Below are 25,918 nucleotides of genomic sequence, written 5' to 3'. Positions count from 1 at the left end.
TTATTGTGAACAATTCATCCATGCAAATGTTTAAAAAAAACCCTTTTGACATTGTAATTTTTTATTAAAATATTATTACTTAATCACATACCTCTCTCTGGTAACATATGTACTCTGGACTTCTTCAATCATTCAGCCGATGAAATACTATTCTAATAATATGAAATACTATTCTTCAGATAGAATAGTATTTCACCCTAAATTTTTTTTTTTTTTTTTTACAAATTTTTTGATAGTACATTTCAATATGGACATCACAATAAGTAAGAAAAATATCTGTCACTACTTACTTTCCATTGCAACTCAGAAAACCTAATGCTAACAACTAATGCTAATGCCTAATGCTAACAACATGGGCTGGTATTTGAGCATGTTGTCACAAAAGATCAGTGTTTAATGATCAGTGCCTTTTTTTCTGGGCAATAATAGTAAAAATGTTTGATAGCTTTTTAAGCCAAGACCTTAAGAAATGGCCCCTATACAGAAAATAAATGTACTTATTTAAATATTCACACATTAGTATATGTTAATATTACCCATTATAATTGTAATATCTCTTTTTCACTTTTTTAATCACTCTCTCTCTCTATCTCTCTCTCTCTCTCTCTCTCTCTCTAAAGGACACAGGCCTATCTATGTCAAGTCAGATGCATGCACTGGCCTGTTGCGGCAGTGGGCTGATGCTTTTACAGGTCCTGATGTACTGGAATAAATGCATGACAAACCGTGAGAAAGAAGGGCAAGTGCAGAAAGACAAGGCTGAATAAAAGAGGTAAAATAAACTCTTCTTGTATGCAGAATGTATCCTAGTGTCCCCTATAGTACAGTATGTTTTGGAGCGCTAATTCACCTAATGTCTCCACAAATCATTGTGAAATCTAATTGTTTTATCTCCATTAAACCTCTTGTCATAGCAATATCATATGCATGTCAAAACCTGCTAGTGCATAGTGAAGTCCAGTTTAATTTTTTGTTACCAAAGAGATCACAATTCCATTTATTGAATGAGTTGTGTGGCAAAGGAAAGAGTGTTTCAGCTGCCCGGACTATCAAGACTATAGAACCCCTTTCTGATGGTAATCAAATTAATTGTATGTGTTTAGTAATGGCTTTATTATAAACCACAAACCTCAAACAAATTAGGTTAATTTTGCAAAATCTTAATATTTGGCTTACATGTGAACAGTACTAATCAAACTATATTCATTTGCTTGGGCAAATGCTGCACTTCAGTTAATTGTCAATGCCATGAATAGATGAATAAGGTCATCTGATCCATCTCTGTTACAAAGTGATACCAACCAATTACAAACCAAACCAAAAAATTTTTTTAATGAAGCTAAAAATAGGACTCATTTAGCATTTTGTTTAAAGATGAGAAAATTTGAATGCTTTTCAAGTCAGCCTCTGTGTGGCAGTAGTAATGAACTCGTGTGCTTGTGAAGATTGCAAAAAGGCACCACTAGGTGGCAGAAGAGTAGTTTTTACTCTTCTATGGCGTATTATTGAGTTTCTGCTCTTCATACATTCTCCAGTACAGTAAATATATGTTGTTTTTTATTTTTTCAGATCTGTTTTTCTGTCACTTGGTCAGGTATATTCTCACTTGGATTTACATCTCAGATTGTGCATTTGCACTCCTGGAAAAAGAGGTTGTGAATCATCCAATGTCTCATGAAATGTTTGTATTTTCAAAGTCTCAGGATGTGATTTCATTTCATTTTTCAACATTAAGTGTTATGCTATACTCTGCACATATTCAGACATCTTTTTCTGTAATAAAGGATGTTTCTAATGTTGTTAAAGCTACTTTTTTCCTTTTACATAATCAGTTTTTTTACTCATGTTGGGTGAAAGTATCTTGGGGATTAGTAGTGAAGTCAACAAGTAGTTTAAAGGTATTGAAATGACAGACGGCATGTCCCCGGGTGTTGCTTAGGCGCTGTGTTGATGCTGCGGTGTGGTTTGTTTGTTGGGTCTGGTTGTGTAGTCTTGGCTCTGTCTGCTTTGTGGGAGGTCTTCTCTGCGGGGCTGTGTGTGTTTCCGGAGCAATGAAAACTCGCTGAAACATGAGTCATAAAGCGTCTGTGCATGCGTGTGATTCGCTCCTTATCTACCTGTCTGACAGACCTCAATCTACCATCATAATGATCTAATCTGTGTGTCTGTGTGGAAACGCCACACCGTGCGTGTGTTTGTTTGCCCTGCCCATGAGGGTCTGAAAGAATCGTGTATGTTTGTGTGAGAGGACTTGAAAGAGTTATGTTGAAAACAAAGTGATTAACTTATACTTTTTACATATGTTTTTAGAGATTTTGATTGTGTCTGTATTATCGGATCACTTTGATGCGTGTTGTTTGGTTGTGTCTGATAAGCAGCCCATTGATGCAATTCTTCCGTATATCTTAAGAATGTGCTCATAGTGTTTGGTGAGTATTTCCATCTGTGTGGGCCGCACTCGAGTGGCTGGTGGCTGATGATACAGATCCGACTGTAGATAGTCATTCACGGTGTTCTGAGATTTGGACAAACATGAACGATTAAAAATTATGAATGAGTGCAGATGAAGTAAACCTCATTTAGGTAGGGGTGTTTCAGGCACTTTTTTTTTGTGCCGGGGTTGATTTTTATTTATATTTTTTATTATTACAATGAACAGATTTCAATTCATTGTCTTTGGAACTTTTGCCATGTCTTTTTGCATTTATTTTTTGCTACATTAAAACGCTTTTCATTAATACATTTTATTGTTTTACCTTTGTCCCAGACCCTATAGAAAATCTATAAATAAATCTATTGTACCCTATAAAAATTTGCTAAATACATCGATTTAAAATTGAACTGATTTTATATAAAACATTTTTTACCCCAATTATGATTATGTCTCTCAGATGTGGTGTCATATTTCCATCATGACCAGCAATTTTGCGCCACAATAAAGTTTTTTCAAAAGTTATAATACATGTTTACCAAAGAAGACAAAAGTATGAGAGAAAAGCATGGATAAGAGACATGATGTGCAAATTATTATGCATAATTTTCAAGCTGTAATTTTGACATCTTTTGCAAAATTATAAAATATACTAGCTTTGAAATTAGGCTTAAAGGAGTCAGCCATTTTATTCTAACAATCATTTAAAAACAATTCATTTAAAAAAAATGAATCATGTCAGATATGGCTGTGGTTGAAATGTTCATGACTTTAAGAAAAATTCCCCTGTGATGTGTATATATATGCACTGTTAAACATTTTTAGTAGACAATTATAATGATCCAGTGAGGGTGTAAAAATTGTTGAAAAGTTTAGTTTCTTGGTCCACATGGCCAAAAGTGCTCCATGTTGATGCAGTCATTTTGAGTAAAGTGTAAATACACTATTTCAGAAATCAGATTGCAAGACTTAAGCATTGCTATGTGTTTCTCTCTCTCTCTCTCTCTCTCTCTCTCTCTCTCTCTCTCTCTCTCTCTCTCTCTCTCTCTCTCTCTCTCTCTCTCTCTCTCTCTTGTCTTCCTCTCTATCTCTCTTCATCCACCATGCAAGAGCAGCTGCAGTGGATCAATACTCCAATCTGAGTGTTGTAATCCTTCTGCAGTTCAGTGCAGCATGTCAAAACACTCTCCTTCTCCTCAGTTTCTCCTGTGAGCTCACAAAGATGTTGGCAAATAATGTGCTTACCAAAAATAATACCCTGACTCAAAAAAATGAAATTACTATTGTTTACATGGTCAGACAAAGTGTGTGCGAGAGTGAGCAAGTTAAAGAAAGATAGAAATCGAAAGGTGTTAAAAGATCACCTGTCACCCATCATACCTGCAATGGTTCTTGAATTTTTTCCCGTCAGGTTGGATTCACATAAAATTAGTGAAAGGAATGTGTTTTCATACTTGAAAGTTGGGTAGAACTCAGTAATAGAACTGAAATCCAGTTTATCAAGCAGCTTTAGTTGTTAAAACTTTAGCAGACACGTTCATCCACATATATACTGTGTGTGTGGTGCTTTATTAAACTCTCTCTTTATTAAACCGAAACACTTTTATCACCTGCCAGTATGCCATTTCATAGTGTTTTATAATATTTCTTCTTTGCGATTTTTAAATACAGAGAAATAATGTTCGAATTTTTCATTTTGTCGTCTGCCATTTTAAGTGCTCAAGCTCTTACATCAGAGAGGATTGTTCTTGTCGCTTAGCCACTGCAATGTTTTCCTACTGTCTGAAAACAAAACAGGGTTCACGAACTGTCTAAATTTGTTCACCTTGGTCCATTTATGTACATAATAAAGAGTATAAGCTATATAAAACGGCATTTTAGTAAGTTATGTCAACATTTGAACCGCTTCAAAGTTATTGTTTTTTTTTGTATCATTAGATATTCGAGTAAGTTGAAACCTAATACTTACATTTTAAAGATTAATCCCGCAATTTCTCAAAAAAAAAAAAAATACTGTCGTTATCAGCGTGCAATGAATTCTGGGGTAGACTAGGCCATGAAGGATCCATCTGTTGTATCCTTCATTGACCGGGAAACAAAGGACGCGTTTCGAGGCCGCATTTGAAGGAATTGGGACAGTCTTCGTCGTGCAGTTGTGACTCAATCGGCCTTCGAAGGATGCAGATTTTTAATTGGGACGCAGCTATAGTTATCGTGCTTGGTGTGAACGGGCCTTTGGCTGATTTTAAAGTTTTATACAATTGTGTCTAAATAAAGTAAATAGAAAACACTAATGGCACTTTTCCATTACCAATACCAGCTCAACTCGACTCGCCTCGCCTCAGCTCGGCTCGGCTCGCTTTTCGCTCCGTTTTCCATTGCAGATAGTACCTCCACAATAGTACCTGGTCGTCATAGCAACGCCGCAGGAAACTGCCGTGACTTAAAGGGATACTCCACTTTTTTTGGAAATAGGCTCATTTTACAACTCCCCCAGAGTTAAACAGTTGAGTTTTACCGTTTTCGAATCCATTCAGCCGAGTTTCTGATATTTAGAAGAATATCAGTAACCAGACAGTTTCTGGTCTCATTGACTTCCATAGTAGGAAAAAAAATATACTATGGAAGTCAATGAGACCAGAAACTGTCTGGTTACTGAAAAAATGAGTTGTAAAATGAGCCTATTTCCAAAAAAAGTGGAGTATCCCTTTAATCTTCTACGTGAGACACACACAGACACGGGACAATGGATGAAATCGAGTGTATGCTGTTTTTGGATGTTTTTGTTTTTGTTTTTGCTGTTTTTTATTCAGGATACTCCGTCTGGCGCCTGCAATGATGACGCAGTGAATAGTGACGATTCTCTCTGACCAATCAGCAGTCTGCCGTGTTTTCACGTCACACTTTAGCATCGCCTCAGCTCGCTCAGAACCTCGCCGGAGGTGGTACGAAAAAAAGTACCTGGAAACAGGTACAACTTTTACACAGTGGAAAACCAAACAGAGTCGAGGTGAGCTGGTACTGTGTAGTGGAAAAGCGCCATAACAGCTAACACCAATCATTTTGCAAGTGAATTTAGGCATTGCAACGTTATGCAACGTTACAGTATGAAAAACGGAATTTTCAATTTCCAATAATATCTGATATTGTACCAATATATCGGGCATCTCAAATGATGATATCTGAAGAAAGTCACTGCCTATTGAAGTCAAGATTGATTCAGATTTACTGAATAGAAGAAACAATGTGTCACACGTAGTTTGTGTTGATCTATTTTAAGAATATTGTAGTTCTATAAATGTCAATATATGGAAAAAGGTTAGCTGATAATAGATCTTAACTGATGATTGATGCTCAAATAATTGACATGTTTCTGGTGACTCACTAACAGTAGGTGCGCTGTATGACGTTAGTTAAGACAATTGTGACGATATTCTGCTCGTTCGTTTTTTCGTCAGTCATCGGGCTCATTTTTCTTGCACGATTGGGTGGCAAACGTTTGTTATATCACTCTCCCACGAACGAGCACCACACCTCAATCTGACTTCTGTACAGACAAACCTGCTCTTCTTCTCTCTCGCTTTTTTTTTTTTGAGCATGTAAGTCAACCATAATAATGTTCTAGGTGGCATTCAAGCAGCAGTGCATAAGTATGCAGTTGGTCCTGCTCTGTTTGTAGCTCTGAACTGGAGCATAGCAACCCTGTCCCATCGAGCCTCAAAACAAGCATTAGAGCCAAACTTAGATTCTTACTGCCTGGTTAAAAACTTTATCTGGTAACTTTATCATGCTGAATATTTATTATTCTGAAAAAAACATAAACCATAGTAAACGTATTTTGCAAAAGGCAAACCACAATTTGTGAAAAGTCTCTTAGACTATGAGCTGTCCTACAGACGGATTGACTCAACATTGCTCAGATTCAGAGGAAACTGATATAAAATCAATCTTTGAAGCCAGTTTTCGCAGCTACTGTGTTTATTTTTTGTTATATTCATGATTCTTCAGAAATTAAAGAGTTATATATTGATGGTTAATGTTTGGAAGAATTAAGTTTTTTTTAGTGTTTAATGTTTAAAGTAGGCTATCTTATGCTCACTAAGGCTGAATTTATTTGATATGGTAAAAACAGTAATATTGTGAAATATTATTACATTTTAAAATGGTTCTTATTATTATTATCATCAATGATGAAATTGCTGCTGAATATTTTTGTGGAAATCGTGATACATTTTTTTCAGGAGTTTTTGGTGAATAGAAAGTTCAAAAGAACACCATTCATTTGAAATATAAATTATTACATTATAAATGTCTATACTGTTGCAATTTAATGCATCCTCGTTGAATAGAAGTATTGATTTCTATTTTTTTTTAAATGGTTCAAACAACTTGGTAATGTATCACAGTTTCCACACAAATATTAAGCAGCTCAACTGTTTTCAACATTGATAATAATAAGAAATGTATCTTGAGCATCAAAACAGCATATTAAAATGATTTCTGAAGGATCATTTGACACTGAATTATAGTAATGGCTGTTAAAATGAAAAATGTTCAAATATAAAACAGTTATTTCAAATTGTAATAATAATTCACAATATTACTGTCTGTATTTTTTCCAAATACATGCAGCCTTGGCGAGCATAAGAGACTTCTTTCAAAAACATTAGAAAAATTATTCCTAACTTTTGACTGCCAGCGTATATTTAAACCATGATTAAATTAAGATATTATCAAACCAATTTGTGAACTTATTGGATAAATTAATAGTCTAATGTGCATGAAAAGTTTCTCAAATTGTCTGAGTGAGTCCATGGGCATTTCAATGTTCAACTAAAATTGTGGAATCTGCTCCTTACTCTCTCTCTCTCTCTCTCTCTCTCTCTCTCTCTCTCTCTCTCTCTCTCTCTCTCTCTCTCTCTCTCTCTCTCTCTCTCTCTCTCTCTCTCTCTCTCTCTCTCTCTCTGGTGGGTGTGGGGTTGAGTTTTGGGGTTAGTTTGGGGGATTGCTGTTGCTTTGGGAACAACCTGTGGAAGCCTCTGTTTGTTGCTAGGAGATTTTATGCTTTCAACAAGAAAATCTGGCTCCCCCTTCAAATGAACCCCCACACACACGCGCACACACACACACACACACACACACACACACACACACACACGCACACACACACACACACACAAGCACAATGCTCACTCAGTTTTGGAGTTTGCCAACTGATTAATTCTGAAAATAAGATGTTAATATCAAAACAAATCTTACACGATTGGATGATATTCTACATGGCTTAATGTATCTCCCACCCTTTCCCTATAGTGACATACCAGTACTGATCTTCACAATATAGAACATATAATACATTAAATCTTTTAAATACATTAAATCTTAAATAAGACTGTTGAACCATCAAGTAAAAAGTAGGCTAAACGTAATAAATTGTTTCTTTGTGCTATAATTGATTGTACATATTAATCATTCATTTTAAAAATATTTTCATATTTTTAAGATTAATAAAAGTTTTTTTTTGTGTGTGTGTACAAATTATGAATTTTCAAGTTGTTTGCTTATAGTTACTTAATTTTACCTGAACAAAACCTACACTTTTATGAAAAGGTCGAAATATCTTGCATAAAATACTTTTATGAACAGGTTAAGGGGCCGCTCACATATCGCGCCTAAAAACGCGTCGAAAACGCTAGGCGCGCCGCGTTCTCCTTTTTTCCAAAGCGCTCGGGTGGTTGCGCTCCGGAGGCGTCTGTCGTTGCTAAGCTTGGTTCTTGTCACGTGACCTGCGGTGCGCTTGCGGCATTCTGAAAAGTTGAGATGTTTTTATCTCGATGCGGCGCGGACGCGCTTGGAAAAAACGAGCGCGTCGCACCGCGACCGCGTCGCTTCCATTATGAGCGCGCATACCGCGCGGCTACATTTGAAATAACGAACTTGCGCGCGCAAAAGACGCGATATGTGAGCGACCCCTAAAAAGGTCCTTTGTGTTTTCTATTCCTTGTCACGTGACAACAAAATGGCTTCCTGTATATTGGTCATGCCACACTGACCTTGATTTGGCAAATTGGCAGACAAAAATGTTAAATGTTAGTAATATTTTAAATCAAAATTGCATTACTGAAATAATAAATATAATTTTTAAAGAATTTCAGTAGGCCTATCTAGACCTTTTCTCCGAACACACCACCTATAGCCACCTACACCTGTATTTTTACAGAAAAAAACTATTTTAATTTTAAATTACATATTCATGATAGAGTATGTATACAAAATAAATAAATATGTATCCAACTTATTTTGTATTGATTGCATTTTTATAGCATTTTTGAATAACTTTTTCAGTTTGACAAAAAAAAAAAAAAAAGGAGAAGCATGACGTCATCGGAGCCAAACAATTTTTTCAATAGATATTCTGCGTTTTAAAAGTATTTGAAACAGTTGTATTGACTTTATAGACGTCTTCCTTCTCTGTACAGCTTCCTGCTATAGCATTTATGGGTCCGGCGGACTATATTTGTCGTCATATGCGTGAGTGTTTCTAACTCCCATCCCCCTTTCAAAACTCTTCCTTGGCATCTCCCCCCATTCCTCCCCTCCCCTCCACCCCCGATTAGCCGGTCCTGACTGCACCATTACCATGAGAATAGCGGGGAGCAGCGAGCGGGTTAAGCTCGGGACTGCTGAGAGAGGGGAGACGAGGCACTCAATGCAACGCTAATTTTCTGCCCGGTAGGAGAGCGAGAGAAAGGAGAACAAAGGCGAGCATAAGAGGCGCTGAGAACCGCGCGCTTTTACTGCGCGCACCTGCGTGCTCAAAAGCGCAGGACAATGAGACTCCGAAACGGCCAATTACGGGCCGGACAGCCACTCACTTTCTCTCCTGGAAAAAGCGGGCAAAGTATGAAAAAAAAAAAAAAGAAGAAGAAGGAAAAAAAAAAAAAAAACGAGAGAAAGGGAGGGATATTCTTCCGACCTCTGTGTTTTGATCCTCCTAACTTTTATCAGTTTTAATCGATGTCCACTTTCTTCTCGGGGTTAGGTGACGGAGGTCAGATGTCCCCTCAGCACTCGCCAAAATTAAGACCCCGTCCCTCCCAAAATCAGTGTCTTCTGCACTCATTGTTCTCTTTTCTTGCTTCATTTGGTGCGCTTTAGCTAATTATAATATTAGTCATATCGACTTAAATGCGTTAATGTCTGGACCATAAGCCCGCTATCGTATTAACGATGAATTAAACGAGTCTGGTCGCATTTAAATGGGCAGGCAGCCTTATAAAGTGGGTCCATATGAGTTTTGATTAATCGTTGGAAAAAGCTCGTTTCAGTAATTTCGCAATAAAGGCCGATGTGTTTGGGCTGGGCTGTCTTGCACTTATCACATTATCGTCTAATGCGTGAAAGTGTGTAGGTTGTGGCGCCATAGGAGAGCAACACCTGCCATGTTATCATTAAACAAACGTGAGGCTTACTTTCTTTCCAGCGTTTAGTACTTATGAACGTCACAATCTTGTGTTTGAATTGAATTTGTAAAATGTGTGCAAGTGGAAAAGAACAGGTTGAAATGCTAATCACAAGTGCCATGTTTTAACTAACTTGCAGCTTCACTTGTTGGACTTGTCTGGGGCCTGTTGCATCAAATCTGTTACGTTTAGAAAATTCTTATTTTGAGAGAAGTTATTTCCGAAGGTTTTCATATCTCAAGATGTTTGTTGCAACAAACATTCTATCAAAATTATTGTTTATATGCTGAAATACAGTTTACCTGAGTATGACATTATTGTGCACTTCAGTGTACATTAAGACAAATAGTCGGGTGTTCATATTTGAATATAATGACAACAAAGAAAGACAAGTGTACAAAAATAATAAAATACTTTATTAATTTTTTTTGTTGTTTTTCTATCAAGGTTGTCAAGTCACATACAAGATTATTAACCCTTACTATAAGGGCTTAAAAAAAAAACATTTCACAATACATTCTTAGTCAAACAGTCTTTTAACAAGCTCATAAAGTTTTCGTTTTTAATGAACATTATTCAAAACGTTTTGACTCCCTTTTATACACACAACACTTCTATTCACAAAGTTCTATTTCTCAAATGAGTTGAGAATTAATTGTTCTTTTTTTTTTTAATAGAAAATACAGTCAAATCCCTCTAAGCAGGATCTCTATTTCATTTTCACTTTTTAATGCAACAAAAATCTGTCGAAGCTCTGGGCATAAATGTATCTACTCTAACAAAAATGTCTAAACCGTTGTGCATTTCATATTTTTGCATTACCTAAACAATGAAGAGCAGCACAATGTTACAAAGTCTTGTGGCATGAAAGCTTAAAAGTAAAACTCGGGAGATTCATTTTGAGGTGTTTAGATCATCGAGACAAGCAGCGACTGAGGGAATGTGTGCTCAGTTCCCTTCTTTCCCTATTTAGCAATTACAGCCCTTTAAAGTCAGTAGTCAGTGACAGTCATATTAAACTAGCTGGTTTACTATGCAAATGATAAGCAGTAATCAACCAGTCAGCTGATTGATTAAAAACAACGGCCAGTCGATTACAGAAAAAAAATGTGCCGTGTTACTACTATAAGCAATTCCATCAACAGTGCACCAGGCCTCAATGACATAATCATCGAACGCTATGCAGAAAACAGACATGGACCTTAAAAAAACGTGATAGAAAGGGGCGACACACACTCCACACAATATTCTGAGGCACTTCAACAAGGCCAGAAGTCCAGCTGCCTTGGGATATCCAGTTCGACCATGTGTCCACACACCCTCATCCTTTTTTACATATCAAGTTAATGTTCACGCATCTACAACCGACACTGCTGGCCCTCCATGCAGAGCTGAAACAGGAAGGTAATGACAGTTTCCTGATCAGATGTGAGTGAGAGGTGCTGTACCGGTGAGGTAATGCTGTTGGATATTGGAATAGCCTCTCTGTGCTCCACTGTCTGTGGTGTCTCCACCAGGGATATACATGCTAATCATGTCCCTCAGGTCTCCTTGTAAAGGACCCCTCTGATGGCTGTGGGCTCCGGTGGGAGAGTGAGACACCTGGTCCGGTTTCACCATGGACATGACCGGGCTGGGCTGCTGTGGAGTGCTGCTGTAAGACATGGGGCTGGAGAGAAATCAAAGAAAAAGTGTTAAAGACTACACAAATATTTGATTTAGTGAGCATGTTATTGAAGTGCACACATAAACACCTGTTGGAATAATTATAAACTTACGTGTAGGAGTTGGCACTATTCATGTAAGACTGTGCTGTGGCCATGGCGGATGGATACTGCAGGGCGGACAGATCATAGCGGTGAAGCTGCTGACTGTAACCCAGAGCGTCCGTCTGCATGCCAGCATAGCCACCTGTGTGACCCCAGCCGTAGCTGTCCATCCGCGGGCTTCCACCTGACCCCTGAGCCGCGGCTGCCGCCAGTAAGTTGCCGGCTGATAGGGGATACTTAGCAGCCGGGTTGTCCTTCTTCAGCACGGGTTTTGTTTTACGGCGGGGTTTGTATTTATAATCTGGGTATTCCTTCATGTGCAGTGCGCGAAGCCGCTTGGCCTCGTCGATGAACGGCCGTTTCTCCGCGTCCGTCAGCAGCTTCCACTCGGCGCCCAGGCGCTTGCTGATCTCAGAGTTGTGCATTTTGGGGTTCTCCTGTGCCATTTTGCGCCTCTGACCCCGAGACCAGACCATAAACGCGTTCATTGGCCTTTTAACTTTGTCCATAGGATCGCCACCCTGTTGTTGTTGGCTGTTGACAGTCGGTTTGCCGGATCCGTGAGTCACTCCACCGTTCAGCTGGGTCATTCCCTGCGCGCTCTGGTGCGTCGGTGGCACGGCGGACTTCATATCGTGTTCCAGCATGCTGTACATGACTGACCACAGAGTTTAGTGGTGATACGTAAGTATCACCGTAAACTGCTAAATGACTTTAAATCAAATCAAATGACGTTCGGTGTCCGCGAAGCTAAACGTTTAAGCGCCTATTTCATGGACAAGTAGCCTAAGTCCAAAAGACGAGAGCGAACTGACTGGTAACTATAGCGAGAAGTGTTTGTAAACGGCTAAAGACAATCAACAAGTTCTGAAGTGACGTTAGTTTGTCTTAAAAGTGAAACAGGTCCGAGCTGAACTCACTGTGCGTCCTGCCTGCGACTCTTTCAGTGCTTGAGTGATAATAGAATTTCATCACTGTCCGCCTCCAGCTGCTTTCTTTCTCTCCACATTAGCATCACTAAAGAAGGGGTGCGGTGAATGTAGAGAGGCCAAGAGCAGGAGGAGGATTCAGTTTTGGGGAGAAGAGTTTCTGTCTTCACCTGCAACACTTTAAACTGATTTTACAATATAACACTTTGTGGCCATCTTATGTTTTTTCGCCTCAAAATCATTAGACATCAATAACATTTAGTTCCTTAAAGTTTCATTTATTTAATTATCCACACTTTTTGTGAACTATTTATCTATCCACAGTTTCAAGGAATACCATTTTGTGTCTTGTTGTTAATTTCTGACCAAAACAACATAATCTATTATACTCTATTATTGTTACCTGTTGAAAAGGCAACTTTTGGACTGTCAGTCATTTTTATTTTGGTCATTGGACAAAATTGTTTCCTTTTCTATTTTTAATAGGCGATTTTTAAAGGAAATGTTTTTTATAAGGCTAAATTTAAGGCTAAATTTAATCATTTCAATATAGGTTGGATTATAAAGCTTATTTTAAAGTAAATACAAAAGTATGGGACTTACAGTTACTAGCCGAGCTGTGTTTAAGGTCACAACACTACAATGTACTTATTTGTGTCCCCCCCCCTCAAAAATAAATAAATAAATAAATAATAAGTTAGTTAGTTATAAGTTATAATAAGTTAATAAGTTATGTTACCTATAATTAGTTGTTTACTGTAAAATCATAGTAACACTGTCTTGCTTAAGATTATCCCCTACTGACAAACCCCACAAAATATAACCAAAGTGATTGAAAAAAGTACAGACATACTTGTCTTTGAAAAGATCACATTCTGAAAGAATATTGTCATGACAAAGTTTTTTATTTGTGGAATTGTACATCTAATGTCTTCTAATAAGGGGAGTTATGATGGTAACAGGGTTGATTCATATCGTAAGGACACAATAGTACATGCAAATATATATTATGTGTATCACATCTTATGTGATAAGACATATGCTGACATACTCTCTCTGTTTACATGATGTGTTAAGAAAATCCTTAGTGATAATATTTACAAAACCATTATAATTTTAGAGATTTCTTTCAAAGTTTGTTGCAATTGGGCACTGCTTCTGTTGGTGCATAAAATTGTATTCATGACTTGAGTTGTTTTAGATGTTACCACATGAAGTACATTTTCAGGTTTGTGATAAATAAAGGTTCTTTATTGGCATCGATGGTTCTATGAAGAACCTTTAACATCCATGGAACCGTTCCAATGTAAAAAAAAAAAAAAGTTTCTTTATATGGGTAAAGGGTTCAGATTATTCAAATGTTCTTCACACTAAGAAAAGAACTGATTACTTAAAGCTTTTGGGGAGAACCAAAGTTAGTTCATCTATGGCATCACCTTTGGAACCTTTTATATTTATTGTTGAAAAAGTTTACTGATATTTACTTTCATTCTCTTTTAGCCATCTTCACTGATGCTGTTGTACTCGGATGCCTTCTACCCCAGTGAGTCGTCTTCTCTAATGACCGCAGGTGTGAGTAGTTACTCCTTATCACCCAGCCATCCATACACATTAGTTTCTATAGGCATCACTTCACACTTCTATTGTGAGCCCTGCATCCCCAAACACTACGACTACGACTGACCATCAGTAAGAAGTGTGACAATGAACTCCCCCCCTCTGAGTTTAGCTTGTACTAACACATCATATGAATGGTTCCTATAAGGCCTACCAAAAAAAGATGTTATAAAAATGACTTCATTAGGGTCATTTTAACAACTTACAAAAGTTACTAGTTTACTTTTAAAGCAATAGTCGGCATTAGATTTTCATGAGTGAACAAACTCATCCGATCCTCAGCATTCCAAGAAGAGGATAAGGAGGAGTGTCTGTACTCCATTCTCTTTTCCTTTGTTCTAGTTTCTCCCGTTTAATCATTGACAACAAATCTAATGGGGACCGAAAGTCATTCTGCTAATGGAACCTGAACGTAAAATATAAGTTTGCGAAATGAATTTGTTAGATTTGTTCTGTTTATATAAGTAAGTGCCATTGTAAAAAAACATTTTAAAAGAACGTGATGGTGCAAAGCTAAGTAGTAGGGCATGAAACGTGTTAACGTCAACCAGCAGTAGATATGCATTGTCTCTGTGTTAGACAGTGGGTTGTAAAACCAGAATCTCTTATTGGATTAGTATGTTTTCTCTGGCTTTGTGACAGTTTGAATGACTGAAACCTATGGCCCATTTTGACACGATGGAAGTCCATAGAAGAGCAACAGGTGGTATTACCTCAAACCAAAGCAGAAATGTAAAAAAATCTCATGCGCGACACGTGAGCTGCCGTTTTCTACTGGCTCACGGCCTGACGCTGCAAAACCCCACTGTACGGCGTCAATATTGACTCGAGCCATTGTCGCAGGTCATTGTCACACACTTATTATACAATTAACCTTACTTTATGTGGAGGCTGAATATGGAGTGTGCCGCAGCTATTGTGCATGAGTCATTCTCATGTATGGGATCAGTCTCATTATAAGCAAGAGCAGGAGAATAAAGAGAGGAAACACATTGATGTCTCCTGGTGTTGTGTCGACAATCAAATCAAAATTTAAGTGGGGGCCTCGCAAGAGAGCCGGAGAGTCCAGAGAAAGCCTGAAAGAAGCCAAACATCATACATGCGAGAGACGCAGAGATCCAGAATGACAGATTGGATGGTCTGAGATAAAAGAGAGAGGAAAAAATGAAGTAGGGAGGGAGAGGGGGGGGTTCGAGAGAAAAGAAAGAGCGATGGACAGAGGGAGGGGAGGAGGACGGTGGTGGAAGAAAAGCAAGAGAGACAGCAAGGGGGGAAAAAAGGGGGTCGAGAATAAAGAAGAAAGTAAGAGGGAGAGAGAGCAGAGGAGCTGGGGGGTTGGTTAGTCGCTGGAGAAAGTTCTTAAGCTTTTTCAATGACAAGCAGATTGAAAGCCCCTCTATTCAGCCGCTCTCCGGCTTCTGTTCTCATGTAAATGGAGTCTGCGGCCTTCCCTCCATCCATCACACTGCCCGGTAGTCCAGCCAGGCCTTTACGAGCCTCCCACTTGCAAAATCACCATGCCCCACAAACACTATGGCCACGGAAGGGGGGTTGGGGAGGCAGAGAGGCCACCTACACTGTGCGAGAAACTGCAACACGGCCGTTGGGGATGGTAAGGTGCCACCGAATAGCGATGGGGACGAAGGTGATGATGAAGAGGAGAGAGAGGAAAAGAGATTCATTTAAAAGTTCATGGCTGATTTGAAAACCAAACTTTTTGTTGATTTCCAACAAAACATCTCACAGATGCCTTCATGCATATTCATTTGCTACATTTCTGTTTAAAAGCAACATACAACACATTTTTTGACACTGGCCAAATGTAAACAGTACTTTACATCAAATTAGCGGCGAGAACCTGTCTCAGATGATTGGATTTTTTTTACTGCTCCTTATACTTTAAAACTACATGATTTATAAGTTACAATTTCTCCATTTTTGGATACTGCAATCGTATTTGTTTGTTATTGCTTACTAAAGTTTCTGTGCTGTGTGGAGCCTCCCTCCAGTGTTGAACACCGGCATTACAGTATCTCACAACTGACTGTCTTTTTCTTATAACTGACTTTTATGTACACCTATTAGTTAGGTAAAATATATGAGCAATTTTGGGGAAAATTGTTGACATGCAATAAAAGATTAAAAAAAAGAACTGGCACTCCGATTCATGCCTGTAAATCCATGAACAGATGTTCATGTAGTTTTAAAAAAAACATCTTTAACATGAACTTCTATTAATGTTCTTAATTGGATTGAATACCTGATAACGAAGAAAGGGAATGGGTTAAAACAAGACTGTAAATAATGTTTAATTTGTACAGATTCCAATGTACAAGCATTACACTTTGCTACCCCTATGTGAAATGAGTGATTTTAACAACTGGAACCTGCAAAAACAGCAAAGAACATAACCAAACTTGCAAACTGTTTAATAACAAGGAGAAAAAGGAGAGTTTGACGAGTTATGCTGTAGCTTTATTGAAACTTCCCCCCTCCTCCGAAGAACAAAATACACTTACAAAATAACTTAAATGTAGAAAAAAAAAATTAAATAATCCAATAACGTTGAAATAATTTTTTTTTCCTCCATCAGTTTTTTTTTTATACCGCCTTCAGTCAAAATTCATCTGAGTAAGGACTTCCAAATATAGAAATCCAGGAAGCCCACAATACTCAGAAATCTTGTATCATATACTGTTCAAGGGTGATTACATAGCTCTGGCACAGTTTTACAGCAAACAGTACAGCAAGCAAGTGCAGTTACTACTTGGATCTTATAGTCCCAGTAGCTGAATCCGAAAGAAATGTATCAAATCTTACTGATGCTTTTCATGTTGGTTTAAAAGGAAGCACACTTTTACCACATGGCCCATTACTATATTAGTAACATGTGCTTTAAAAAAACATCAATGCACGTCAATGATGATTCCCAGCTTAAAAAAAAAGAAAAGAAAAAAGAAGAGATCAGGATGACTAATTGAAAGCAGAGTGACAGAACATGCTGCTCTTCTCCGTAAGAGAAGATGGCTGAGCCCATATTTTTCAATGTTTATTATGAGAGTTGATGGAGATAAATAGATGTATATTCAGCATCTGAGATTTATAAAATTTGTTCAGTTTTGGGCAAAATAAAATGACTAATTTGCAAATGTGGAAGAGCAGGGAGTTGCACGTCCCCTACTCCATTTAGAAGTGCTTAAACTTGGAAAAGCGAGAGTGATTGTGGGGATAGAGAGAGGGGGGATGTATCTAGATCAGGTCAAATAAATCTCTAGATCAAGTCAGCCACATTCATGGGCATCTCTTCTACGGTAGTGTTGTAGAAGGTCTCGATGTCCCGCAGAGTACGCTTGTCATCCTCTGTCACCATGTTGATAGCCACACCTTTCCTGCCAAAACGGCCGCCTCTACCAATCCTGAGAGTATCACAAAAAAAATACAAGATGGTTATAATAATCACATGGCAGTGGAAACAATTCATCGGCTTAAGTCAAATTCAATGTTACAATCATGAACAAAACACAAACCTATGAATGTAATTCTCACGGTTGGTTGGCAAGTCATAGTTGATCACCAAAGACACCTGCTGGACATCAATACCCCTGGCCTATGAATGAGAAAGACATGCAAGAAAATTAAAGTTAACTCAAGCATACAAAAGTATATTACTTTTTATTTACATTGTTCTTCAATTTATTTATATATATATATATATATAGATAGTTGTGTGTGTGGTTTGATAAAGCTATGGGGAAGGACAGAATGACCCATCCATAGCAGAACACACTATTTTTATACCAGATACTATTATTACTCCAAAGCACTAGAGGGTGCAATGGGGTCAGGGAAGTCTGGTGACCTCATCTGCTAACTGAACTATTTTTGAATAGAATCCATTCCAGATTACGAGAACAAATTAAGCAAGATCAATGCATTGATGTGTTTGCTAACCAGCAGATCGGTGGTAATAAGGACACGGCTAGAACCAGAGCGAAACTCCCTCATAATCAGGTCTCGGTCCTTCTGCTCCATGTCTCCATGCTGACAAAGATAACACACAATGCCTTTACTACAAACCAAACATGTACATTTAGTTTATTTATGCATTCATTATGCTTGCAAAGAAAGAACATTCTGTATATGAGAAACTATCAGACCATCTGTGTACAGAATGAATGCTAAAATATTTTAAAATAATTGTAATACTACCACTATTATTATTAATCGGACCATAAAGCTTTATTTCTAACCTTAATGCTAATTTAAATTACAGGTCAACAATGACACTACTTTAGCAATTGTATGTGAGCATCTTGTACAAAGATATTCTGTCCCTTTCAGGTGCATAAGATAGACTGAGTTGGCCTGATGTAAAGACAATATAATTAAATATATAAGATCCACCCCTCATGGAAGAAAAGACAATTGTTGAAAGTCTGACATATGTGAAAATACTAGATGCTCACGCTCTGCTAGAATTGTCTGTTATACATACTGAGAGCTACACACTTAGATCTAGGTAGTGGCGGATCTGTTAAGGCACATCAAGAACAATAACTGTAATAACTGTATTAGCGTTCACAGTTTGTAATAACGTTATGTTTATTCTAATCGCACAATACAGTTATGTTCTGTGAACAATTGCAGCTCACACTCTAAAGTAGGAATGATTTTAATTGGCTGACTTTTTTTATATTAAAAATAGATTACAAAAATGCTCTGAAAGTGATTCAACAATATTGTTCCTCTTTATAGCTGCGGTCTGGCACTTTAGGTATTTACCAGAGCTGAGACAGTAAAGTCCCTGGCATGCATCTTCTCCGTGAGCCAGTCTACTTTTCGGCGTGTGTTAATGAAGATCACCGCCTGAGTGATGGTCAGAGTCTCGTAGAGATCACACAGAGTGTCCAGCTTCCATTCCTGACAAAAACACACACACACACACACACATACACCAAAGCATGGTGAGAAACAGAATGACCTATTAACAGCCACTGGTAAAATTCAATGCATATAAGCACACAAAACATCCTTTTAAAAAAGCCCTGATAAATTATTGTGCGTTCATGTATGCAATTCATGAATTTCTGCTGTTGTTGCTTTGCATAAAAGTGACCCAAGATCTGTACCTCTTTTTCAACGTTGATGTAGAACTGACGAATACCCTCAAGGGTGAGCTCCTCTTTCTTCACCAGGATGCGCACTGGTTCTCGCATAAACTTGGTAGTGACATCCAGCACCTCTGCGGGCATGGTGGCTGACAGCAGCACCACCTAGAGGACAGATGGCAGATCAACATGATCGATCACATTTATAAACAAACATGTATGACCTTTAAAGCTAGGTCTCCTAAAAAGGTGTTGTTACCAGTCATAATGGAATAGTGGTGGGAAACAGAGCTGACTGAACAAGAAGCAACACTACTTGTGTTTGTTCTCAACCTGTTGCCATAACTGCATTATGCTTTGGCAAAAGCATATTCTCATGCAATAACACATGGACATATTCAACCTGGTAACAGCACATACAAGAAACATGGTCGATTTCATATCCTAACCTGTGTGCTGGTATTGAGTTTCTGGAAAATCTCGTAGATCTGGTCCTTGAATCCACGACTCAGCATCTCATCTGCTTCATCCAGCACAAACATTTTTATGTACTTAGAAGCTAGAAGAGAAGTAAACAAAAGAAAGTGTAAATGGCATAACAATAATATTATGCAATAAAATATAATTAAATATTCAGCAATAGATCTCACAGTACTTATTACTCACAGAGGAACTTTCGATTGAGCATGTCGTAGACACGACCAGGGGTTCCTACTACAATATGCGGTGCCTCTGCCTGCAGCTTTTGGACCTCATTGCGCACGTTGGTCCCACCAATACAGGCGTGGCATGTTGCACCCATGTAGTCTCCAAGAGCCAGAATCACTTTCTGGATCTGTAAAGACAGAGAAAATCAAGTGTGAAGTAACCTGGAGCAAAACATTTGCCTGTACTTGCGTAGATGAGTTGTGAACAGAAGCACATTTGCCATCACATGTAAGTGGCGATTTAAAGGGCTGAGTTAAAATATAGATTTCTCAATTTGAATAAATTTTCATTTTGAAGAACCAATATTGATTCTTAAATCCCAAGAATAGTAACTTGCATACTGCTGATATTTATCATATCGCTCTGTGTTATCAACCAGGTAGAACAATTATTATAATATAATTCTCTCAACCGCTAAAGATTCATTCACAAATAACCTACATGATCTGCCTCAACTGCTCAGTGTTCCCATAAACATAAATGAACTTGATGAAATGACTAGAAGTATGGGCAAAATCTTCTCTACTACATTAGGAACAGTTGCACCCATCAGATTAAAAAAAGGTTAGAGAGAAAATTACTGCACCATGGTACAACAGTATTACTCAAGCCCTCAAGAGAGAAACTCGTAACCTAGAGCGCGAATGGAAAAACTCATTTAGAGGTCTTTAGAATCACATGGAAAGACAGTATGTCCCGCTATAAAAAGGATCTAATAGCTGCCAGGGCTGAGCATCTCCGCAAACACAGAAAATAATCAAAACGATCCAAGGATTTTATTTAGTACAGTGGCTAGATTAACAAACACATCATATTTCATCACAGTGTAGTAGTAATGAATTCATGATTTTCTTCACTGAGGAAATCAAAAGCAGCCGAAATACAATGTAAACGTACAACCTTTGACAGCGTTTTATGATTCAGCCTCAATTATTGTCCCTCAAGAACAAATGCAGTGCTTTACATCTAAAGGACAGGAAGAGCTAAATAAATTTATTGTTTATTAAATCCAATACCCACTAAACTACTGAAATAGTTGTTACCTGTAGCAGAAGAGCCTCTTCTCAATATTATTAGCTCTTCTCTATCTCTAGGTCATGTCCCAAGACCCTTCAATCTGACAGATATTAAGCCTCTAATTAAGAAACCACAACTAGATCCAAATGAATTGGCAAATTACAGACCCTTTTTAAATTGTCCATTTATGTCCAAAATACCAGAAAAATTCGCTTAATTGTGGTCCTTCCTGCAAAAACAAAAAAGGATTCAGGCCCCATCATAGCACAGAAACTACTCTTGTTAAAGGGGGGGTGAAATGCTCATTTTCACTCAATCTCCTGTTAATCTTGAGTACCTATAGAGTAGTATTGCATCGTTCATATCTCCAAAAAGTCTTTAGTTTTATTATATTTATAAGTGAAAGATAGACTGTACCGAGTCTTTCCGGAAAAAAACGAGCGGCTGGGGGCGGGCCGTGTGGGCGATGTGCTAAAGCTGTGCTAACGCGCCGAGCTAGTAACGTTAACAACACACAGAGACATTTGTTCAACAGTTTTACTCACCGCCTCCGGTTCCAACGCACGACTGCGGACCTTTATCATTGTGACTGCTCGATCCTTAAGCATTAGACGATCTGCAAATCCGTGATCTGGGCTTTGTTTATAAAACAATCATCGTCGAAATGCAGGGAAACAGTCTTGCTCAACTCGTTTTTGCCCCGGAAAAACAAACTGCATCCACTATTCCCTTAACGCTGGGTTCTTTGGGAATCTGTGCAGGTTTGTCTTGCCCTGGCAACCAAAAACCCACTTCTTTGGTGACACTGACTTCCCTAAAGCCGAGCAGAGCGCTTAGATGAGGTACTGCTTTCGCTCTCTTGCTCTGGTCTACGAGTGTGCGCGCGCCCGCGATCTTACCGGAGAAGTGCCTTAGGACCCGTATAAGGAAATTCCGTTACATCTGACGTCACACATGCCCATACTCGAAAAAAACTTTCCGAAACTTGTGACAAACCGGAAGGACAATTTTTGGCACAGAAATACTCCTTCAAACGTACAATTTAATTTTTGAAACTTTGTCCATGTTTAGCATGGGAATCCAACTCTTTAACAGTGTAAAAAACTCAGTATGCATGAAATAGCATTTCACCCCCCCTTTAAAATTACAAATGACTTGTTTTTAGCTTCTGACCAAGGCTGCATCTCAATCCTAGTTTTGTTTGCTGCATTTAACACTATAGATGATAAAATACTCTTAGATCAACTACAAAATTACTCCAGTATTCAGGGACAGGCATTAGGGTGGATTATATTGTACGCATTTGACCGTTACCATTTTGTTTATTTAAACAGGGAATTATCCAAGTTAACGCCAGCAAATTATGGAGTGCTGCATGGATCTGTGTTAGGCCCTCTGCTATTTTCAATATACATGCTTGGTAATATTATTAGAAAACATGGAATTAGTTTCCACTGTTATGCTGATGATACCCAGTTATATATTTCATCACGACCAGATGAAATCTCTAAATTATCCAAGTTGTCAGAGAGTGTTAAAGATATAAAATATTGTATGACCAGTAATCTTCTTCTATTAAATTTGGATAAGACTGAGGTATTACTTATTAGACCAAAAACCTGTACACAATCTCTCAGAATACAATTTGCCTCAAGACAGCGACTTGTCTTTCGATAATCATATTTCAAATGTTACAAAAACAGCCTCCCACCTCAGAAACGTCACTACGGTGCTAGCATGTTATCGGTTTCTGATGTAGAAAAGCTAGTTCATGCATTCATCTAGACTGGATTACTGTAATACATTACTAGGCGGTCCTGCGTCCCCTGCTAGAGTTCTAACCAGGTCAAGAAAATATGATCATATAACCCCAATTTTATCATCTCTACACTAGTTAAATATTAAGTTTTGTATCGAAGTATTGCTACTGACCCAAGAAGGCTATAAGGTTTAGCTCCTGTATATTTAACCAATCTTCTATCGCCCTACAATCCATCACGCTCTTTAAGGTCACAAAACTCTGGACTTTTGGTAATACTTTGGATAATAAAGTCCACTAAAGGAGGGAGAGCGTTTTCACATTTGGCTCCTGAACTCTGGAATAGCCTTCTTGATAATGTTTGAGGCTCAGACACTCTCCCAGTTTAAATATAGATTAAAGATGCATCTCTTTGGCCATACATTCACATAATGCACCTCAAAACCTTGTACTCCAGTTGTATCAGATGAAATGCACATGATTATCTTTTGCTTGAAATGTTATGAACAGCAGCTATGCTAATTATTTTCCATTTACTTTTCTGTCTCAGAAATGCCCATCCCGAGGTAACTAGAGAGTACTTCAGCTCCAGTTTGGATCCAGCCTCTTATGAAGACTTCAGATGTCCCAACACCTGTGAAGAGATGACGCCAACTCCTGCAAGGACTTCAGATGACAGCCACTCTGAATCATCATGCACCACTGCCAAATTTTCTATATATTGTAATCATTATGATCACAACTTGTAATAACTGCTTTATGAATGCATGATGTTAGCTAACTGCACTCTAAATTTTGATGTAGAAACGTGCATTTTTCTGTAAAGCTGCTTTGCAACGATATGTATTGTGAAAAGCGCTATACAAATAAATGTGCATTGAACTTCCCATAAAAAGTAACAAAATGTAACACGATTATGAACTTTTCCTAAAAATGCAATGTAACATGTTGCTTTTAAAATTAACATTCCCCAACTTTAACAAAATGATCATCTTTCTAGACAATTAACATGGATTCAGTTGAAGTTCATATGCAAGTGACAAAAAAACTAGCTTTAAAAATAGTGCCCATTTCTGACAAAAAAAGTCATCAAACGAACTCAGTTTAGTTCAGCTGCACCGTTGACATTGTGGTTCTGCAGCAAGTGAGGCAAAAGCAGTGAACACAGAGACAGCGCTAACCTGCTGAGCCAGTTCACGGGTGGGTGCCAGGACCAAGGCCTGAGATCCTTTCAGCTCTACATCAATCTGCTGCAGGATGGAGATGGCAAAGGTGGCGGTCTTGCCTGTTCCTGACTGGGCCTGCGCAATGACATCATATCCTAGTGTGGAAACAAACAACAACAGGTCATAAAGTGGCCAAGTAATGAGCTGTACTTGATAGTACGGGACATCCTTCAAGCATGCAATGATGGGTGATGGCAGTCTAACAGTTATGCTACTGCATTGCTACTACCGAAGATGCCCCTCTAGATAAAAAAACAACCTTTAAATGACAATTATAAATGAACACTGCTGATGATTTTTCATATTATGTGCCTGGAACAATAACAGAAGGTGAAAACAGAGTATCCAATGATATGGACTGCTCCAATAAACATCACTTGTATTACATCTTTAGAATATTCTTAAAGATACATTACCCTTGATGCAAGGGAGGATAGCCCTTTGCTGGATGGCAGAGGGCTTCTCAAAACCATAAGCATAGATTCCCCTGAGCAGAGTCTCACGCAGGTTCATGTCATCAAAGCTGTCCACGATCTCATGCCAGTTACTCTGCAGTTACAGGGGGAAGTAATTAGATGAATATTAAGATACAAAAGACCACAGGCGAGCTAATCTTAACTCCATCTCACTATGAAAAGAAAAAAAACTGCTATTTGTCACTTATTGCATTATGCATAAAGGATAACAGGTTGGCAGTTGTTCAAAAAAAAAAAAAAAAAAAAAGGAATCGCTGACCCCCACAGTGAGAACAAGACAGTCAAAACAACTGACAGCACATTCAGTGCCAACCCGCTTCCTAAAGCTGTGCCAAGAGAGACATGCAGGGATATATGTATGTACGCATGTATGTATATGTATATATATATATATATAAAATAGTTAAATGTAAAAAAATAGTTATGAACTCACTTCAATGATTCCATCTGGCTCCATGCCCTCGGGGCCATTGTCTCTAGGTCTGCAAAGAAATGTCACATTAGCACCATTCAGTTATTCATGAGGGACAGATAGATACTTTATTGATCTCTCAATGCATGTATGTGTATGTATGTATGTATGTATGTATGTATGTATGTATGTATATATATATATATATATATATATATATATATATATATATATATATATATATATATATACACACACACACACTATATAATTATATGTCAATCATTTAAGAACACAAAATTAATCCACATTTTAAAGCAGTATAATATGGGGAATCACCACTACATTGAACTTCCATGTACAGTTTAGAAAATATATTTAGCCAGAGAAAATCAGTTTGATCTATGTGCAAATGAATGAATGGAGGAAAAACATGCTTCACTTCAGGGCCATAAATAGAGGGTTATGTGTCGAGCAGTCAGTGCGAGCTAAATCAAGTAGACTAATTGAGGAATCGAGATGATCATTGACTGCATTAAATTAATATTAATATAACAACAACAATAACAACAACACATCATTAGCGATCTAAACCTTAATTTTGAGCTGCTGAACAGTAAAGATCGTTCTACGTCAACATCCTCCAGCAGGCCTGGCTGCTAAGAGCTCATATGCTAACGCCAGTGGGTTTTTACAACTCGTTTGCGACATTCAAGATCACGAACCACAAGCTACTTCCAACAACATCTAGAAGCGGAATGCCTATGGCGACTGACAACACGCACGCATAAGATCTCCAATTTATAAACAAATATATTAAGATCGTTTAAATTCCAGCTGTCCTACCTCCCTTCATATTCTGCCGACATTATCACAAAGGGCGAGCACACCGAGAAAATGTTTTATATAGTTTAACACGGTTTTCTTCCTAAAATTGTGATTGCTGCATTCGACCATCAGTCAGATTATGGTCCGCCCGTCGCATATTCTCATTGGCTAGTAC

General features: G+C 38.1%; 3 protein-coding genes across 5 annotated transcripts in view; 1 reads left to right on the top strand and 2 right to left on the bottom strand.

Annotated features, from left to right (window-relative positions):
* Positions 1–23,691, top strand: part of mpdu1a (mannose-P-dolichol utilization defect 1a) — a 26,849-nt gene extending 3,158 nt beyond the window's left edge. Inside the window, exons 7-9 of one of the 3 annotated variants that reach the window (XR_013821233.1) lie at positions 621–772; positions 14,093–14,162; positions 23,352–23,691. Coding sequence is in view for 2 of the 3 variants with exons in the window: in XM_079871057.1 (XP_079727183.1) it covers positions 621–767 (147 nt within the window). In the remaining variant the exon portion in view is untranslated. Of the gene's footprint in view, positions 1–620; positions 812–1,569; positions 2,737–14,092; positions 14,163–23,351 lie in introns of those variants that run through there. The other 2 variants (XM_079871057.1, XM_079871056.1) reach the window with 2 other exon arrangements.
* sox19a (SRY-box transcription factor 19a) lies at positions 10,291–12,643 on the bottom strand. Its single transcript, XM_079871055.1, has 2 exons — positions 11,673–12,643; positions 10,291–11,563 (listed from the first exon to the last, which is right to left on the bottom strand). Exons 1-2 carry the CDS (start codon positions 12,317–12,319, stop codon positions 11,317–11,319), a joined length of 894 nt encoding a protein of 297 aa, XP_079727181.1. The 5' UTR covers positions 12,320–12,643; the 3' UTR covers positions 10,291–11,316.
* Positions 16,663–25,918, bottom strand: eif4a1b (eukaryotic translation initiation factor 4A1B). The gene is made up of 11 exons (XM_079871046.1): positions 25,762–25,918; positions 24,937–24,985; positions 24,444–24,576; positions 23,983–24,122; positions 19,984–20,152; positions 19,767–19,876; positions 19,339–19,482; positions 18,992–19,129; positions 18,161–18,250; positions 17,737–17,816; positions 16,663–17,625 (listed from the first exon to the last, which is right to left on the bottom strand). The coding sequence occupies exons 1-11, from the start codon at positions 25,782–25,784 to the stop codon at positions 17,481–17,483; spliced, it is 1,221 nt and encodes a 406-aa protein (XP_079727172.1). The 5' UTR covers positions 25,785–25,918; the 3' UTR covers positions 16,663–17,480.

Source organism: Squalius cephalus (assembly GCF_949319135.1).
Source record: "Squalius cephalus genome assembly, chromosome: 5".
Taxonomy (NCBI): domain Eukaryota; kingdom Metazoa; phylum Chordata; class Actinopteri; order Cypriniformes; family Leuciscidae; genus Squalius; species Squalius cephalus.
Note: the sequence above shows the minus strand (reverse complement) of the source record. Positions and strands in the feature narration are given on the sequence as shown.